The following is a 20,291-nucleotide window of genomic DNA, read 5'->3' as shown; positions in this document are numbered from 1 at the left end:
GACTGTCAGCCAGCTGTCGGAACATGGTTCTGGTTTGTGGTCCTCTGCTTGTCTGTGGCATTCTGCATCTCAGGGGCAACAAAACGTGGATCTCATAAGGCCATTTTTCTGAGAAACTGCCAGGTTTTCTAATGAATTCACATCCGTTTTTGACAGCATGCATTGGGGTTTGAATGTGCTTCCTGCCTCCTGCTGTGTTTATGAAGGAACCATACACCATGCACTATGTTCTAGTACTTCTAGATTTGATGAGCAGTGTAATGAATGGTGTGTGTGTGTGTGTGTGTGTGTGTGTGTGTGTGTGTGTGTGTGTGTGTGTGTGTGTGTGTGTGTGTGTGTGTGTGTGTGTGTGTGTGTGTGTGTGTGTGTGTGTGTGTGTGTGTGTGTGTGTGTGTGTGTGTGTGTGTGTGCGCGCGTGTGCGTGTCCAGGTGTGGCAGTGCTCCTCTGGACCACATCTCCTTAAACCGGCTGTCCAACATGAGGAAGAGATACAGGTGAAGCCAACAACCTTTGCTATATTACTCCATCATCTTCCCCTGTCCCCATCTTCTACCTGCCTCTACACTCCCTTTAGCCTGCTGCCCATCCCCCTACTCGTCATCCCCATCTCTCTGTCTCTTCTCTGTCCCTGTAGCCTGTGGGCCGTCACCCCCCCCCCCCCCCCGCCCCCCTCTGAAAAGTGTCCAGATTAAATATTAGCTTTGTGTTTCGGTGTGAAGCTGGGAAAATTAAATAAACGCTCGCACACTGAGGGCTCCAATGCGACAGATGCTTTATTCCACCACAAAAAAAGCTGTGCCGTTTCGAGCTCAAAGCTCTTCCTCAGTCTGAGGTAGAGCTTTGAGCTCGAAACGTCAATGTGCATGTCGTTTTCAGTGCGAAACGGGACCACCGACCATTCCTGCAGCTTTCACAGCTGTATGTCTGTACCAAGCCCTCCAGTGTGTGTGTGTGTGTGTGTGTGTGTGTGTGTGTGTGTAATCTCTCTTTTTGTCATTGACAGGAATGGCCTTGGCCCATCAAAGGAAGGTGAAGCTCAGTATTCTGTGGTGCACTGCACTGGCTACATCAAAGCTTGGCCCCCTGCAGGTACACACATGCGAACACACATCCTAAACTAACAACTATGGTTTATCCTCCCCACTCTCTTGCCCCCTTCTCCCCCTTCTGCCGCTCCTTCCTAGTCTGTGTCGGTACTGACCGTGCCCTGGCCTAACCCAAAGCAGCTGCGATGCCTGGAACATTCTTGAAAAGGGCCTGGCTTTGATCAGAGCCACAGGACGGCCTGCATGTGTCCTGTATCTGTTCCATGGCTCGGATCAGTCCATTTGAGAAGGCCACTGCGAGGTCTCTGTTGGTGCGCTGGTTGGATCTGGGAAGCCTCAGCCATGGCTCCACACCGCAGACCTCTGTGAATCCCAGTGGGAACGTTCACACTGCCAGAGTGCACAGCACCTCACAGAGTAGAATCCAGAGTGTTAAGTCATCACTGAGAATGTAAAAAAATATCCATAAGCTGTGGTGGACGGTAAATAAGTACATTTACTCGAGTACTGCACTCATGACTTTCACTCCACTACATTTCAAATAGAAATATTGTACTTTTGTACTTTTGACTCAACTACATTTCTAGGAAGCATTTCTTGGGACCCAAACATACAAAGAATATATTATGAACTAACCACTTAAAGCTTTTTCCAATGTAGTGAAAAAAGCTATTTATTTCTGAAGATTTCTGATTTCTGATTTTTTGGAGAAAATTTTCTAAATTTCAATACAGCGTTTACTATAATTTACTTTGTCCACCACTGTCCATAAGGGACTCTCTGGATTTTACTGTGCAGATGGTATTCATGACAACCACACGCATACTCTCCAAAACAACAAAGTGCTTACATAGTCAGCGATGGGTATGCACCCCCCACTGTCTGTGGAATTCAGTGATGGGACTGCTATACACCAGGTGTCTAGATGAGGGTTGAGTGTGCTAGGGAAGCAATAGAGCAACGTCATGCATCGCAGCATGACATCTAGCCTCGGAGCGCTTTTTTGTGTGCGTGTCCACTGGACCATTTCCAGGTGTCACACAAACACAAATGAGCCCACATGTGTGTCAAAATCATTGACATATGCCTCCCTTTCATGGCCTAAAAATAGCCCCTTTGGAATGTTCTGGCCGCTGTAACAGTCACGAGATGAGACAGACATGCACATTCATAAAAAGCAGATGCATAACAATTATCACTTGCATGGTCACACACACAAAGCGTGAAAAAATACTGTAATCTTCGTGCTGTACCCAGATGTAGCAGGTTTTCCCGACCATCTGGTCACTGAATTGGTGTTGGGAAGGAGGAATGTAGCTCTTAGCGAGGACAAAGTGTTGGGTTTCAGTCGTAGTATTTTGAATGTGGAGGGCAGCTCATCTGGTCCCTGTGTCTGCTGTGATAAAGTGAGTCGTCGCAGAGACTCGTCATTAGAGACAGCGAACAGACGAGGTGGTAATTGGCAAGAGAATCCTCAGAAATAACATGTCACCCTGGCTCACTATAATTGGATCTATAATTACCGTTAGTAACTGTTCACATTTCAGATGTAATGGTGACTATAATGGAGTGGGTTATGACCTTTCAGTACAACTGCCCATGGCTTCGGACAGCTTCTGTCTTAAATCTCTGGGGTTATGGTGATGTTCTGCTGTCATATGCAGAGGGAGTGGTATTAACCTATTAACCTCATGGCCTCTATAGCCAGTGACCCAACAGCAACAGTGCATGAGACCCACTTCAGATCTCACAAATGTCCACATAGAAGATAAATGGTGCAGTAGATACATTGACAAAATCATGGACCAGTGACGTATAGGTCTTCACAATTATAAAACATAGTACAGCAGTTCTCAGCGGGAGAAGTAACAATGTCTCTTTCATATTATGACGGCTCCCAATGATAGCAGAGAAAGCACAGCATTTTGCAAGCCAGTCAGTCCCCCTATTGGGCATCTCATAGTCTTTCAAGACTATCTCTTCCACAATCTTCAAACAAGAGCAGTGGTTCTCAAGGTTGCCAAGGACCTCCAAATTGATATGTATGTGGCCGCGGACCCCCACCTGAAAATATGTTGTGCCAGGGACCCACAGAAGCAAGGGACCCCACTTTGAGAACCAATGTGCTAGAGAGACTGTAAATCCGCCCAGTAAAAGTTGAGATCAGGAATCTGCTCTTCAGGCTGGAAGGGTATTCGTCTCGACCAAACACAGCATTCACGAATATATAGTTTTAAATATCATTATGAATTCCCATTTCTGCTAAGCAGTTAACTAGCTATGCTTTGACCAATTTGGTTTCCAGAAGGAGTTATTGCAAAGGCAAAACATAACTCATATTACACGGCTTGGTTGAATGCTTGATTCTGATTGGTCAATCGCTGAATTCAGCGTTATTTCTGGATAATGACCGATGGGCTCAATAACAGACCACTGTCTAATCAAAGACTCAGAGCACCTGCTGCGCTGCTTTTTATGCTGTATCCAACATGACAGCCATGTAAACAAACACACAATGTCATTTACAACAAAACGTTGCTCTCAAGAATGTTTTTGAAAACATTTGAAGCGAGAAATAGATGACGCAATAGAAAAATAAATCTATTTGATCAACACTTCCTTGTTTTCCGAGGCCACCGTGTTGCGCTGGACGGACGGCCAACGCAACCCTTATGGAATACTTTCATTACCGTAAGCAAGGAAATACTTCGTTTTGTTGTTACTTTTGGTTCAATTTCATAATTTATTTATTAAGTAGCCGTGTAATAATTCAGGATCATTAAAAACCTCGGCTTCGCCTCAGTGTTTAATCATCCTGTCGGGTGTTATTTCTCAACAACTACCGCTGCGGCGACAATTACCCCTTACATATTGTGCTAAGGAAACACTACTGTGGAGGACTCCTTTCACACTGTTTCACAAGTTTCAGATTGGAACAACTTAAAGCGGCACTATGTAACTTCTTTTTGTATTAATAAAATGGAATTTTGTCCAATCTGTATGGTAGAGTATGTTAATACAATATAACTTATACAATTGAGTTGATTGTATTTTGACCTAGACACAGGATCTGACACACATTTTGACGTGATTCAAGACTCAATTTATCCCCTGAGCAAGCAGGCAGGCTCTATTAGCTCAATGGCAAAAATTTCAGCGCTTGTGCACGAAACCGGGTTTAAATCCGGGGTAGAAGAGGAAAGTTACATTTAACAAATGTAACTGTAAATGTACAGTAATGTAGCTTTAACAAACATTAAGTGGGACAGAGTTTGGCGATGTTCCTGAGGTGGAACATCCGCTGGTATGAATCCATATCATGCCATGTTTGGTACCGCCAGCTCTCCCGCCCAATGAAAAATAATGTCATGGGTGCTGTGTGTATTGAGTCCCAGCCACTTTCGCACTATACTCAACGTTTTGTCCTTCATTTCACTTTGTACTTTATGTTAGATGTGGACGTTACAGAACAGATGTTGTGCACACACACACACACACACGCACACACGCATTCTTCATGACACTGTGTGTTTGTTTTAGCAGGGCTGCTGCGGAGATATCAGAAGAATTATTGATGTCAAAACAGAATTGATCTGCCTATCCTCAGTTACTGGGTCATAATGTGAAATGGGTGGGGATGGAGCGGTATTTGAATATTTGTTCTGGATGATATGTTGGGGGACTGGCAGCGTGCTTATGATTTATTTGGCAGTGGCGTGGAGGCGTGATGTGGAAAAAATTGGTCATACATCAGTACCAGAGAGACAAGGCAGGAGATTACCTCTCCATGCCGCAAGATTCAAATAGCAAATAAGAAAATAAACATTTACACTTTATCAGAACTGTCTCGTTGTAATCTCAATGTCCTTACTCCTCTCCCTCTCTCTTTCTCTCTCTCTCTCTCTCTCTCTGTCTGTCCATTTCTCTCTCTCCCTCTGTCCATCTCTGTCTCCTCAGGTATGACGATACCAGATGAAGACACAGAGGCAGGTCAGACCGGCAAATACTGCCTGGTGGCCATCGGGAGACTACAGGTGTGTGTGTGTGTGTGCGCGTGTGTGCGTGTGCGTGTCTTTCTGTGTTTTTCATGTACATTGTGTGTTGCAGTGTAGAGAAACTGTTTACTTCCCCTGCTGATTGTTACATGATATAATCTGTCTCTCAAACATTTTTGTCAAGGACACCCAAATTGATGGACCCCCATTTGAAAAGATTTTGTGTCATGGACCCCATAGAATAATATTTTTGTTGTTAAATTAGATTTACTATAGCATTCCACAACTGTTAGTTGGGGAGATAACAGTGGAGAGAGTGAAACCTATGACCTGAATACTCATTCTTATAATCTCTCATTTGGGCTAACCCTCTACTCTAGTGCAATAATATTGAAATTCCTCATTTTGCTGGGGACCCCCTGTGATCTATGTTTGGCATGGGACACCATCGTACAATGGAGTATAAATCAGGATTATCCAGACAGAATGTCACCCCTCTGTGCCATTATGTTGCATAATAACCCCTGTACAGTAATCCTGACTGAATTCTGACACCTCATGATTACGGTCACTACCAGGGGCTCCCTTTGTTTTTATTAAAGTGGGTTAGGTGGTGACGCTGACTTGATGTTGGCTTTGCTGCGTAGTAAGTACGGCGACTGGCCGCCATTTGGAAGCAAGGAAAAGACACTTGAGTTGTCGTGTAGAGGTTTATTGCCCTCCGCATGCTTTTAAAACAGGCCTATAAACTTTATTTAGCGAGACTTTTCCTTTCCTTTTTGGACCTCATGCCTACACACACACACACACACTAACTTAAAGGGGGATTCCACTCATTTTCAACATTGAACTATGTCTTCATCAGTGACATACGCAGGGTGTACTTTTGGCTCCGCCCCCTCAGCCAAAAGTACACCCTGCGTATGTCACTCATCACATATGACCTCAATCAATTATCCAGTTCTAGGCAACATTTTCTTATTTCCACACAACAGCTCTAAGGTGTATTAAAGACATAGTTCAATGTTGAAAATGATTGGTATTCCCCTTTAACACTACAGGCTCCCTCTCAACCCTTCATTTCACCTGCTTTTCACCTGTGTTGTACATTGAGATTCCTTTTGAAATTATTATTGTTATTATTAATAATAATAATGCAAGATAAAGGTAAGAAATACGTTGTGTGGTGTATATTTCCACCAAGATCATCAAAGTGACATTTATGCGAGTTAAAAAAGAGGAAACCCTGACCTTGTTTGTGATGGATCTTAACAAAAAAGAAAGGAAATAAATACTATTACTATTACAATAAAATTGTCTGCATTTGATTGTCTCATCCATCTATCGATCTCCTCTCGATTCCTTCTTGTGTAATTTGCCACCTTCTTCCCTCAGGTGACCAGCTCTCCTGTTTCCATGGATATGAATGGTCTGACGGTGCCCACAGAGTTTCTGTCTCGTCACAACTCTGACGGTGTCATCACCTTCGTCGACCCTCGCTGCATCAACGTAATTAGCTATCAGCCTCAGGTGAGCCAATTAGACTGTAATGGGGTCTTTGCAGTGTAATGAAAACATGTAATATAGACAGAAATGTCATTTTTCATTCTGACGTGGATGGGAGCCTCTGCGAACACATACACTACATTTTAGAATTGAATCAGGAGCTTTTGATTAGTTTCTCATGCCTCGGGTCCTACTTCTATGCAGGGGTTGTGTGAAATATAGCTTAAAGTTCTTTTTGACTGGATCACGTTTTCCTACAGCAACTTCCCCCCGTGTCTGTCCATGTGTGGCGTTAGTTTGAAGATGTTTCCTTTCAAGGGAACGTCAAGCCTCCATGACGTTCTTTGATCTCTACTATAACTCTCTGGGTCCATTTTCATCGTGGCAAAATACGGGAGATAAGGTCCCCCTTTTCGCCGTGCAGTCATGTGAATAACTTGGTTCAGCAACTTTTCTGTAAGAGATCTACATGGGCGCTCATCTTGAGTCCTGATCTCCTACAGATGTCCCATAGCTTTGATCAGCTTTGCATTATCAACTCTGTGTATGTGAGATATTAGGTTGACAGGAAAAGGTGAACAGCGGGGTTCAAAGAAGAGCTTTACCTTGGAATGGTGCATTAAAGGCATTCCTTCAGCCAGTTACCCTCACACTGTTAACCTCTTCTCTCATCACTGGATAAACGATTAGCTTTCATTTGTCATGAGTAAAAACATACAGTATGAAAGTGGAATATGTGGAAAAAAGTTAATTCAAATATATGTATAGCTATTTCTACTTTACCTGGATATGAATGATTTTTGTACAGTTAAAAACTTTACATCTTATTTTATTTGACAGTACTAAATTCTCACACATGCAGTTACCAAGAAAAAAGCTTTACATGCAAGTATCTAAACACAGATTCCTCTCAGGACGATTCAGTTGAATCTTTCAATATTGATTTTACATAATTAAACTTCTGCAGTGGCTGTGTCTTGACATACCATTAGCCATCATATTTTCCACTGCCATTGACCTCAAAAGTGAACGATTCACCTGTTAAGACTATGAAGACATACCAGAAATACGATACGATACGATAATACTTTATTGTCAGTTCACACTGAAATTTGTCTTGTGAGAAAGAGTGAGTAAATCTATGAACCTCCATAGAGTTTCATGATCCAGGTATTTCGGAGCTATTTTGTTTTGGCCAAAAAGGTCAGAATCATGATGTGTTTTATTGCCAGGTATATTTGCACATACAAGGAATTTGTCTCTGTGGGATTTGTGCATTACACTGAAAGCAACAAATAGAAACCTTTTTCCTTTCAGGATATAAATAGGATATAAATATAGTATGCAAAAACAAACCAGAAACATACACTATGCATTATGCAATATAGAGTACAATATCCTATAGAGTAGAGTCAGTAGATTATAAAGGCTGGTATGGCAACATACGGAGATAAATAAATGAATAATGCGTATTGCACATGTTGAAAGTATACACCCTTATATGGTACAGTTATTAGTACCACATACATTCCACAGTGCACTTGTATGAATGAATCATAGCAGCACATACAGTACATTCCCATCCATGCTGAACTGACAGTATTTTCCTCCCGTGTAGGATCTGTTGGGGAAAGACATCCTGGAGTTCTGCCATCCAGAAGATCAGAGCCACCTGAGAGAGAGCTTTCAGCAGGTACTGTACCACAGGACTGTACTGTTGTTAACAGGAGATGTGGGGGGGGGACTCCTATAGCAGAGAGGACAGTGAATGACATGTACTACGGTGTGAACAGGACAGGTTAGGCCAGGGGTTCCCAAACCTTTTCAGCTTGAGACCCTAAAGAGAAACGTGGTGTCTCCCCCAGGACCCAAACTTAACAAAAAGGTTGAATTAATCACTTGAGTGGTTTAAGTGATTAAATAGGGCTTCAAAAATAGTGAAAATAGCCGATCTACAAGCTGCCGGGGCGGCAGTGGCTCAGGGGTAGAGAGTGGCCGGTAGAGCGGCCGGATGGGTTGGTGCCTTGCATGGTTTCCTCCGCCATCGGTGTATGACTGTGTGTGTGTGAATGGGTGAATGTAATGCACAATCTATGTAAAGCACTTTGGATAAAAGCGCTATATAAATGCACCATTTACCATTCACAATATATCGCATTGACATTTTATCATATTTTTTTTTACATTTCTGGAAACATTTACAATTTATGGGGGGTGAATATTTCAGAAAATCTTGATTATGATTATTCTTTTTTTTATGTCTGAAATTGTAGGAAAGGTTGAAGAACTGGATATTTGCTTAATAATAATAATAATATCTCAAATGTATATAGAGCTTTTCTAAGTACCCAAATAGTCAAAGACTTGCGAACCCATAAAAACGGGTCAGGTCACGGACCTATGTTTGGGAAACACTGGGTTGGGCAAAGAGGAGACAAAATGACATCTGCTGCAGGTTAGGAGTGAAGGGCGCAGAATGGGGCTCAGTTAGATCTCAAACGTTCTTCACGACATGTTGAGACAAGAGTGGAGGTGGCGGCGAGGAGGAGGAGGTTACGACCCAGCAGCATTTGGACATGGATGGATCTGTCATGTGGAACACAGTGCCTGGGTGTCTTTATTTATTGTTCCCATGCGGTTCAGTAGCCGTCTGTCACTCTCAACAGCCTGCTGCTACCACAGCAACACGGCAGGGTCAAAGTTCACCGACACAGGAGTTTTGTCATCCGTCGGTATATCATGTTACCTATAGCTCTACTGTACTTGGGGGGGAGGGTACCAGGGGGTCCCTAGCAAAATAAGTTAATTTTATACTTTAGATATTCAAAAATAGCAGATCTAGTAGATCTGCTATTTTTGAATAATCGTGAAAACTTGTGCAAATCTTTATAAATATTTTTTAAAGCGATCATTTGTAACTCAAATCTTTGCTTCTGGGGGTCCCTGGAACAAAATGTTTTGAGATGGGGGTCCGCGGCCAAATACATTTGGGTGGTCCTGGACCTTGACATGAAAAAGTTTGAGAACCACTGCTCAACGGTACATAATGACCTGGCTCTCATCCAGTACACGCAGGCACAGAAATACAGATATGCAGAAAAACACACGCACACAATTATAGTTCAAGCGTGTTGAACAAGTCATTTGTAAACCGTATGGACATTTTCTCTCTCAGGCATGCATTATGCCAGCCACTTGACTGAATGGAAGACAGTCAGTCTCAGAGGGAGAGAGATAAGACAGATTGGCTGACTGACTGACGAGCCGGATGGCTTCCTTACCCTGCTGGTAGAAGATGTGTGCAGCAGAGAGCATGGGGGCCCAGGCAGTCAGCAAGAAGTCATTTAGTCTCGTCAGTCACAGATGGGAGTGACAGAGAGTCCTCTTTCGCTGCACGCTGGTACAGGGCTTTGGATTGGCCGTCTGCCACCGGTGTGATCGACTCTCACTGTCTCACAGGTGCCGCAGTGTTGTGAAACGCTCGTAGCACGATCGAGCGATGAAATGAGTTTTTGTCTCTGACAAACACTCCCCAGTTAATCTATTTCATATGTTCCCAGGCTTCTAATAATACAGAACAGCAAACCCGGCTCCGCGGTAAACAGTGACAGATAGAGCTGAGGCGTACATTCCATATCTGGTTTCTCTTTCTCTCTTCATGCTAACCATATTAATTTGCATCCCTCCCTTTCTCTCTCCAGCACTCATATTGAAGGTTGTTGACAGTAGTATTATAGTATTATTGGAGTAATTGGTTGGAGGAGATAGCAGCCATCCACATCCGGCCTGTGATTCCCTCCACTTGTACAGAGCAGCACAGCAAGCAGTAATGCGCTGCCTTCATACTGCTGCCGGCTCTTCAGGTCATAATTCAGAGCTGCGCTGGCCAATAGGAATGTGCTCTTGCATCCTCTCTCGCTCTGTCAAAGATCTGCCCAGTAGAAGTTGGATGTCAGGGCTATGTGGTAACATCAACTGTAAGGTTGATGAGGGACCTCGGCATCAGAGGGCAAGCCTTACGCCAGGCCATCAAGGAAACATCCAGGGTGCCCGAGCGACTGGCCAGTGGCTATGGCTGGAAAAGAACGATCCCAGCTGGTCTCCCAAATAAGCTGGACAGATGCAGAGGGGGGTGGATTTAGGGTGCCAGAATACACAGAATACACCGCTGAGCCTACTGGAGACATCTTGGGCCCAGCCAGCAAAATATTGGCAACCCCAATGATGATGTGTCTGTCCAGCTTTCTCAACATCAGAATAGTACAGTGCTCAAGTCTTCCATCATTAGTTATGCGGCCAGGTTCAAGCTTGGCTCAGGGAGGAGGACGCCCCTGCCATGCAGAGTCCCCAGGCACATTGATTTTTAACATCACGTCCTGTGTTTTTGAAAAACACACTTTTCCCCCCCCTCATTTATCGCTTTATTTAGATAGATAGGAGAGTGCAGAGAGACGGGAAACCAAGGGGAAATACAGTATGTGAGACAAGACTCAAGCCAGAAGGAGCACAGGGAGCATGAGTGCACACCTTAGCACACGTGTGTGTTTATACAATGAAGCATAAATCCTTCCTTCTCTGGAAGGAAGCTATTACCTTTCCTCCACTCTCCCTCCCCTCCACCATCTCTATTCTATAACAACAGAGAGAGAGAGAGAAAAAAGCACTCCGCTCGGTGTCTGTGGCGATCGGCTGCTGAGTACTCCCCTCGCCAGCTTATTTCAAACTCATTTCAGATCCATTTCATATTGGGAAGGCAAGTGGTGCTTTCATTACACAGACTGACAGCTGACTGAGCGATAGGCTTGGAATAGGCACAGGGTGTGGGTAAAGGCGTGAGAATATGGGAATGCACAGAGAATGTACAATGCATGTTGAACTCCACAACACACCTGACAGCCCAGCTTCCAGAACACACACACGCACACGCACACACACACACACACACACACACACACACACACGCGCACACACAGACACACACACACTGGCACATCAAACAGCAGGTAATAATCTGCCTAAAAGGCAAGCGCCCGCCCCAAAAATAACAGTGGTTTGGTCGATGGTTTCCGAAACGGAATTGGTGCAATTAGCTCTGGGTTTCTCAGCCATCATTCTTCATTTCAGCAGAGCAGAAATTGTCTGCGGTTTGTCTTTATCTGTCAAAAATCTTTTTACTGTACTGGTGATAATTACATGGCTGAATTGCATGTAAGGTTGTGGTTATTTTTTTTTTAAATTATTTTATCTTTTTTTTATGTATTCTCTTTGTAGTTTGATTTTGTGTGACAGGCAGATGATTTCAAGCTTAATTGTCAAGGAAAGTGATCGTAATGCATGATAACACTTAGTGACAAACAAAAATGACAGAAATGACAATCACATTTCTGCTAAATCTGTCTCTCCTTTTTTTTTGTGTAAAGCCTTCAAATTTAATGTCTCATTTCTAGACTATTTCTATTTATACTGTATGTCATTTACTGTGTTTTTCATTATCATCAACTGCCATTATTGGCAGTTCTGGGGACCTGTATTCAGTACCATTGTTTTATTTTAAATGTAATGTAATTTTATCTTGTGTTATGAATTGATATCTGTGCATTGATATGAATCTGAAATCTGATGAAAAGCATACTGGTGGTGACAGTAGATCTCTATGGCAACTGATGTTAGAGGGTCACTGCTCTTGATCTCCTGTGGAGATATGCATATTGTTCCACCAAAGTGAAAGGTTGATAATTGCTTTCTCTCTCCTTTTCTCTCGCCTTCCTAATCACCACCTCCCTTGTCATTCTTTTCCCCTTCTCAACCTCCCTCTGTCTTCTTGTCTCTCCCTTATGCTTTCCTCCCTCTCTATTGTGTGCAGGTGGTGAAGTTGAAGGGTCAGGTTCTGTCAGTGATGTTTCGGTTCCGTATGAAGAACAGGGAGTGGATGTTGATAAGAACCAGCAGTTTCACGTTCCAGAACCCGTACTCCGATGAGATCGAGTACATCATCTGTACCAACACTAATGTCAAGTATGTATCCCAACCCCAACCCCAACCCCGTCCACACACACACACACACACACACACACACACACACACACACACACACACACACACACACACACACACACACACACACACACACACGAATAACACCTTGTTAGCCAATCATATCTTTAGTCTTGCAGTGGTTTGACCCTCCAAATGCCAGTGACACATTCCCCCTTCTGCTGTGTGGTGAATATTAACACACCTCAGCTGGCATAATATTTACTTTCTACACACTGGAAGCAATGTCTGTTGCAATGTCTGTTGCGTGTTGTTAACAAGGTGTTAAGCGAAAGCCAGTGGAAAGGTGCCAATTTTCCACAGCTCATATTCCCTGTAAGACTGGCCTACTGCTGCTTGTTTGCTTTTTGGTCCCTGCGGTGCCCCGTACCTGCTGGTTCATGCATGGACCTCAGGCACAGTTTACAGTAGAACGTCTCCCTGCGCTGGGACACCTCAACTAACAGTCGACTACAACTCTGAGAAAATCCAGCTTACAAATCTCAATCATTTACACTTAAAAAAAAAAAAGAATACATATTTGTTCTTAACTTAACCACGCTAGCCCTATTTTATACTTTGTTTTACGATGGTGTTGTGTTGCTCCAAACAAACACAAAGCACAAGAAACATAACATTCTGGAAGAAAGGGAGTTCCACTGTGCTTCAAACCAGGCTAAGGCAAGTCCGGTACATCACAGGAACAGGACACAGCAGCATTAAAGAAGGAAGGTACTGGAACAACCTGGCCAATTTAAGCCTTTAATTAAAGGTGCAAGTAGATGTCAGTGGTACATCTTCATCAGGTCATTTCAACCAGAGACCTCTGTTTGACATGACCTGAATAAGATGTACCACTGACATCAAAACGTCATTCTATCTACTTGCACCTTTAATTAAAGGCTTAAATCGTTTTGAGTTGTTCCAGTGCCTTCCTTCTTTATTGCCACTCACAGCATTCTGTCTGCATTCAGTGGATGTGTGTTTTGCCATACATAAAAACACCTCCATGGACCAAGCACATCAAAACCACTATTCATTATTATTTCCATCAGGCCAGACAGTCGGACATTATGTTTTTGCCCGTCTGTATGTCCGTCCGTCTGTCTGTCCGTCCCCGTCTGTTTGTCTGTCCATCTGTTCGTCCATCCGTCCATCTGTCAGTCTGTGAACAGCTAATCTCAGACACCACTTTACCGATCGGCATGAAACTTTGCGCTCACACTCCTAGTAGGCCAAGGAAGACCCTCCTCCCCAAATGTTTCAAATCGGCCTCATGGTGGTACTGTAACAGGTCGCTTCACGTTTTAGCCTTTAACTCTGGAACTGTAGGTCGTACAATGAAATGTTCCCTTTCCCCTTATTTTAGAAATTGGGCAAAATAAATTAAGTACAAGCATTACATGCCAGTGTATCCAAGAGCAATGGCAGGTGTTAAGCAGTAGGGGGCAGTGGAGTCACTGTTGATCTTGTCATCTTGCCATGCCGAGATATGAGGAAAGGGTTGTTGGGGGTGCAGCTTCTCATCTCTGCAGTGATCGACATCGATTGAGATTCTCGGTGAACCGTTCGATGCCTTTCCAAAACAAACATTCCTCCTCATACTCCGGAACATTGGAGCAGTTCCGTATTTCATTTGATTTAGATGGTCAAATTGTTCTTGTTGCACCCCCCACCCCTCCCTCTCTCCACGGACATGTTTTTATGTGAGTGGAAAGCAGTATTTCTTCTGTTTCCGAGGCCCGCGGCATAACGATAATAGCATAAAGTGAGCAGATCAGATTAGCTATGTAAACATTTGGAGGCCTGCCGTTTTGTGTTTATAGAAGTCTTCTATATGATCATCTTTGCATGTAAGCCAGTGTGCATAGATGTACGTGTGTGTTTTGTGCACACACTGTATGCATGCATGTGTGTGTGGGAGTTGTATCTGGTTGAGGTTAGAGCCAAGAGCCTTAGTGCTAGCCGAAACTGAAGATTTATGGGGTCACAACAAAAGAAATTAGATCCCATTTATCAGAGCACCACAGAGTTATGAAGCTCATGGCTTTGTTGTGTTCCTCACAGCACGACACCTGCACATTGTATGTGTGTGCGCATGTATGTGTGTGTGTGTGTGTGTGTGTGTGTGTGTGTGTGTGTGTGTGTGTGTGTGTGTGTGTGTGTGTGTGTGTGTGTGTGTGTGTGTGTTTTGATTGTATTGCTGTATTGTTGTATTGTGCTTTCTGCTTTGGCAATGTAAACGTATGTTTTCTCATGCCAATAAAGCCCTTTGAATTGAATTGAAATTGTGAGAGCACGTACAGCACGTGTGTGGGTGCTTAAGTAAAGACATAAATCAATGCTGCTGAAGAGGTGGAAAAAGGTTCCACTGAGAGAGATAGAGCGAGAGTCCCAGAAACAACCTTATTGAGGGATTTCATTCCATCAGTACAATACTTACCGTATCTTCAGCCAATTCCCATAGTGGAAGATTGACACTGATCAGATCGGAGCAGTTCACTTAATTTGTTCTACCAAACTCCTCAGTGGGAGAAGTGTGTTTGCTTTGTTCGGAGCCAAGCATGGTTTCCTGACTGCCCTGAAATAGCAGTAGTTTTTCCATTGGCTTCCTCTCCACACGGATCTGATTTTATTTACTTGCAGGATGGTGGCAGATGTGTGTGTGTGTGTGTGTGTGTGTGTGTGTGTGTGTGTGTGCACACGCTTAGTCTCTAGAGTGCTCTCTTGCTTACCTGCAAGTGCACTTGTTTTTCCCATGTCTGGATTTAGATTTAGTTGTTATTGTTGACACTGCAGTCGGTATTGTGACGAGCTGCTGCAGAGGTTTGCTCGATATCATATGGTGAATTTCCTGTTTCTCATTCTCTTTTTATCCTGTAAAGACACGGTGGATGAAATCGGCTGCCAAGTGGGACAGTTCAGTTTCCCCTGAATAAGCCCAGCCAATCCTATCAGATGTCGTTCGAGTGCCTTGTTGTTGATTAGATGGGTTAGAATCAATGGGGTGTTGGCTCTGCTGTTGATGGCTCTGCGATGGCTGACCACAGGCCAAACAGCAATCTGCTGCAGGGGTGCAACCCAACTAATCGATTTAATAAAATAATTATCGATAATCAATTCACATTTACCTTTTTTTCCTTAAACATAAAAAAGCTAATATAGCAGATCTACAAGCTCACAACTTGCCCCGATGCAACGCGTTGTGAGCTTGTAGATATTTTAGCTATTTTCATGTATTAATCCATTAATTAAGACCTGAGGCTGATTCTACAAATGCCTTCTAAATCAGTGGTTCTCAAAGTTTTTCGTGCCAAGGATCCCCAAATTGATATATATCTGAAACAAGTTTTGTGCCAGGGACCCCCAGAAGAGAAGATGTGTGTTAATGTGTGTTAAAGTTGAAACATTTTCAAAAATAGCAGATGGCACAAAGTATTAATTCATGATTCTAAAGTATTAAATAGGACTATTCAATTAGTCATTTATAAAAACATCTATTCACTTGTTTTTACATTGATTCATTGGTATATAAAGAAAAAAAGAATTATCCACACTCAAAAAAGTGCTTCCCATAATCACCAAGAAAATTATTTATAGTTGCAGCCCATCTGCTGTGGCTAGTGGCATCTCTAAGCATCAAGCAGGTCATTCCAAAGCTGGTCAGCCTCATCTAGGATTCTAGGTGGAGTCGTGAAGACCTGCAGAGAGGATGGTGAGGGACTGAGAGAGGGCAGAAAACGGCCGTATGTTGCCATGGTTATATAAACCTCCTGCTGTCCTCTACTGCTATGACTATGTGCTCCTCTGCCGTGCTCCTCTGCCCCCATGAAGTCCTACGTGTGTGTGTGTGTGTGTGTGTGTGTGTGTGTGTGTGTGTGTGTGTGTGTGTGTGTGCGTGTGCGTGTGCGTGTGCGTGTGTGCATGTGGTGGACAAAATGCTACTAGTCAAATATTATTGTATAGTCTTAATATAAGTGAAAGTTGCTCAGTTAAATATGTACTTGAGTTAAAGTACTGGAGTACTTGCTTTATTCAAAAGTACATGCTATTAAAATTAAAGAATAAAAATAGTAAAATAATAAAATAGTATTCAAAAGTACAAATTACAAAGTGCATTTTCTTTTTTAATATCAATGAGCCCCCCTCCCCCCATTTAAAGATTTTCCAGAAACAAAAAAAAAGAAGAAATTGTGAAAAGAGCCGATCAACAAGCTCACAACACATTGCATCACGAGTCACAACGCTTTGTGAACTTGTAGATCTGCTATTTTACACTTTTTGAAATTTGAAATAGGGCTTATAATTCATAATATACTTCTTCCCCTCATAGAATTGTAGTGGAGTCAAAAGTACAATATTTGTCTTAGAAATGTAGTGGTGTGAAATTAGTGGAGTATCCAAAAATACAAGTACCCCAAAAGTTTTTTTTAGTACAGTACAGTACTTTGTTACTGCCCACACCCCATGAGTCTACGTCGTGTGTGCGTATGTGTGTCAGGAGAGGAAGGGTTGCGCTTGGTGTGAAAATAGTGCACTCTCATACATATTGCATGCGTTCACACACTCCACTACCATTGTAGCATTGGCACGGCCAGTTGACGCATTGTGCCAGTGAGCCCCTGATGAAACTATCCTCCATGGACAGTACATGGGGCACAGTGGCTGCTTAGCCAACGCAGCTCGAGCAGAAAATAACAAATTACAATAGTATACAATATTGAATAATGAGGATTTGCATGGGCCTGAGCCTGGGCTCTGCAGACCTGGAGAGGAGAATAAGAAATAAAAAAAGTTAATTTAGAGCCATTTTTCCTCATGGTCGTGTGATGCTGAGCATTTCAGAGGTGCTGCACTGGGGAGTTGTGTTACTGTGGAAACTTTGAGCTGGCTCCAAACCCAGATCTTAACATTCTTTTCAAAGTTCAAATAAAGTCCTGCAGCATGAGTGTGTTTGGGGCTTACCACTCCAGGTGACCCCTTTGTGTGTGTGTGTGTGTGTGTGCGTGTGCGTGTGCGTGTGCGTGTACGCACTCCTATATCTCCTTTCACCGGCAATTCACTCATAGTGGACAGACAGACAAACGGGATGAGAGGGAGGAAGACAGTTGTAATTTGCGGATCCTTATAAGCCACTCCTGACACCACAGTGGCTTGGCGTGGTTCCCCTCCGCTCTGTTTGATTCCCACTGGCAGCTCTGTTTGATGGGTCGCTGTGTGTCTACGTGTCAGGATCAGCCGTAATAGACTCTAGCTCCAGACATTAGGGCCACTGGCAGCAAGTGGCTTCTAATCCACTCTGGCAGCCCGGTACTGAGTTCAGGCCTGCATGAGTTTACACAGCACACACTCCATCCAGGACACGAGGGTCTGAAAACTCACCTCATGAGACTCTACCTCACCCCCCTTGCACTCCTTTTTTTTGCATTTATAGATGCTAGTTATACAACACAGATCTTAGATGCAGGTTGGTTACTTGTTCAAACATACTATGTATGTTGTTTAGATACCGGTAGGCATATACTGTTTACTTGTCCACAAATGCTACAGTACCACAATGGAACCACAATGGAAATAAACCTTCGGCCTTTGTGTTTTTATCCTCATATCACTGTGTCTGCTGTATGTGTGGAAGTGCCCCTTCCTTAGATCACCAAATATATTCATTCAGTCATTCAAGTGTGTTATTTAGATTGCATGTTTAGACGGATACTAGGTTTGAGGTTTACCTGGTTACTTTACAGCACTTAAATAGTTCTCTTTGCACTCTGTTTACGTGACCATTTACCATGTTGTTTGTTGACTAGGGTTCATGCCTATGCCACTTACAGTACTCGGATGTTGCACATTGTAAGTCGCTCTGGATAAGAGCGTCTGATAAATGCTTACATTGTAAATTGTAAGTCTCCTGGTTACGCCCCGGCCAAGGGGAACCTTAAGGCGCAACACAAAAAGTGGGACTCCCCTCTTTCCGGCTCCCAAGAACCACCAGCAACAAGGGTTTGCAGCCTTTTTATTAAAAAGCCAGTGACTTCAGGGTGGGCGTTAAGTCAAAACAATGAACCAAAGAAACCTACATAAGAACCTGAACTTACCTATCAAATCAAAAGAAACCAAATTACTAATCACTAACCTAACACATACTCAAAAAACACAGGAGAAACTCAAAATAAAAGACTACCCACCCCTATGAAGCCCCAGGCTGTTAAAATAACAACAAACATTCTACAGGTTGGCTGGCAGTCTTGCTGGAACTGAAGAGAGGAGAGCCCTCAGGAGCGGTGGAATGCAGGCCTTTTTAAAGTTCCCTCTCCCAAGGCTGGAACCAATCAGCTCCCTGCAAAATTACTCACTCACATGTTCAATCAGCCAGACACACCTGCAGCCCATCACTCTCACAGGCACACGCACACCAACCACACAGAGGCATACACAAACCTAGCCCTGAAACATGACTGTCATACCATGACAGTCATGGTGCCGAGTCCCCCTGGTCTAAAGTTGTGTTCGATTTTTTCACATTGCCATCTCTCACATAAACATAAACGTTCAGATTTCAAATATAAAGTGCTTACCACCGAGCCACGGATGTTACAAGGCGATGCGGACCGCGATGAGTATCCGTATCTCCCGTATTGTTCAATAAAAAGCATTTTAATCCCATCGCCGGCCATTTTCTTTTTTTGATTTTTTTTGTTTTGTAATGTATCAGAGTGCAATACACCTCCCAACCATTAGTGTCGCATGGTTGAAAGTATCGGAGACAATTTGGAGAAAATGGCCGGCGATGGGATTAAAATGCTTTTTATTGAACAATACGGGAGATACGGGTACTCATCGCGGTCCGCATCGCCTTGTAACATCCGTGGCTCGGTGGTAAGCACTTTATATTTGAAATCTGAACGTTTATGTTTATGTGAGAGATGGCAATGTGAAAAAATCGAACACAACTTTAGACCAGGGGGACTCGGCACCATGACGCTTGTATACAAGCGTCATGTGAACCATGGCTAACACAAACCTACACACAGAAGATTAAAACATACAGGCATAAAATACATTATGACCTCAGGGTCATAACACTCCTAGTCTCTCTCTATACAGCATCTCTTTATTTGTCCCTCTCCATCCTTCCTGTTCTTTCTCACCTTCTTTCTTGTATTAAGTTTGGCATCTTCTGATGCATCAGGGAAAAGGAATGAGAGAGAAGGAGAGATGGTCACGGCCACTTAATACTTGGAGATGCACTAAAAGTGTATCGTAATAGTGATTTGAGGCCATGGTAATATTACCCCGCCCTTGTAGCTGTCTTTCCATAAGCAGGTCATCTTGGTTCAGAAAGCTCAGAAAGTCACTGCAAGGCTTTGAAAATAAGTGGCTGATTTAGCTGGATCTGCACAGCAATTCTGTGTACCAGTAACAAATGGAACGGATGCAATTCTGGAACATATTATGTTGCCAAGCTACCAATGGTCCATAACCACAGAGAAATGTCTGCTGGAACAAGTTTAGAGTCCAAAACAACTGCTCGTGGAGGCGGGGGGAGGGGAGAGAAAATTAATTGACAGCATATTTACTATGAAGGAAACACCATGTATGCACACTGCATCTGTTCACAATAGTTACACTTGTTTTTTTTTATCATTAACACATTGTTCGGATCACCCCTTAAGCTCGATAAAAACAAAAGAAAAATGTCATCCCGCGCAG

At 43.2% G+C, this 20,291-nt stretch overlaps 1 protein-coding gene across 3 annotated transcripts in view; it reads left to right on the top strand.

Annotated features, from left to right (window-relative positions):
- arnt2 (aryl-hydrocarbon receptor nuclear translocator 2) overlaps positions 1-20,291 on the top strand; it is a 72,469-nt gene that overhangs the window by 35,870 nt on the left and 16,308 nt on the right. For all 3 annotated transcript variants that reach the window (XM_080421538.1, XM_080421537.1, XM_080421536.1), the window contains 6 exons: positions 430-495; positions 1,005-1,090; positions 5,005-5,081; positions 6,438-6,572; positions 8,167-8,241; positions 12,412-12,563. In XM_080421538.1, coding sequence (XP_080277664.1) covers positions 430-495; positions 1,005-1,090; positions 5,005-5,081; positions 6,438-6,572; positions 8,167-8,241; positions 12,412-12,563 — 591 coding nt within the window. The remainder of the gene's footprint in view (positions 1-429; positions 496-1,004; positions 1,091-5,004; positions 5,082-6,437; positions 6,573-8,166; positions 8,242-12,411; positions 12,564-20,291) is intronic.

Source organism: Gymnoscopelus braueri (genome assembly GCF_963280865.1).
Source record: "Gymnoscopelus braueri genome assembly, chromosome: 1".
Classification (NCBI taxonomy): Eukaryota; Metazoa; Chordata; class Actinopteri; order Myctophiformes; family Myctophidae; genus Gymnoscopelus; species Gymnoscopelus braueri.
The sequence above is the reverse complement of the archived record's forward strand: the minus strand, read 5'-3'. Positions and strand labels throughout refer to the sequence as shown.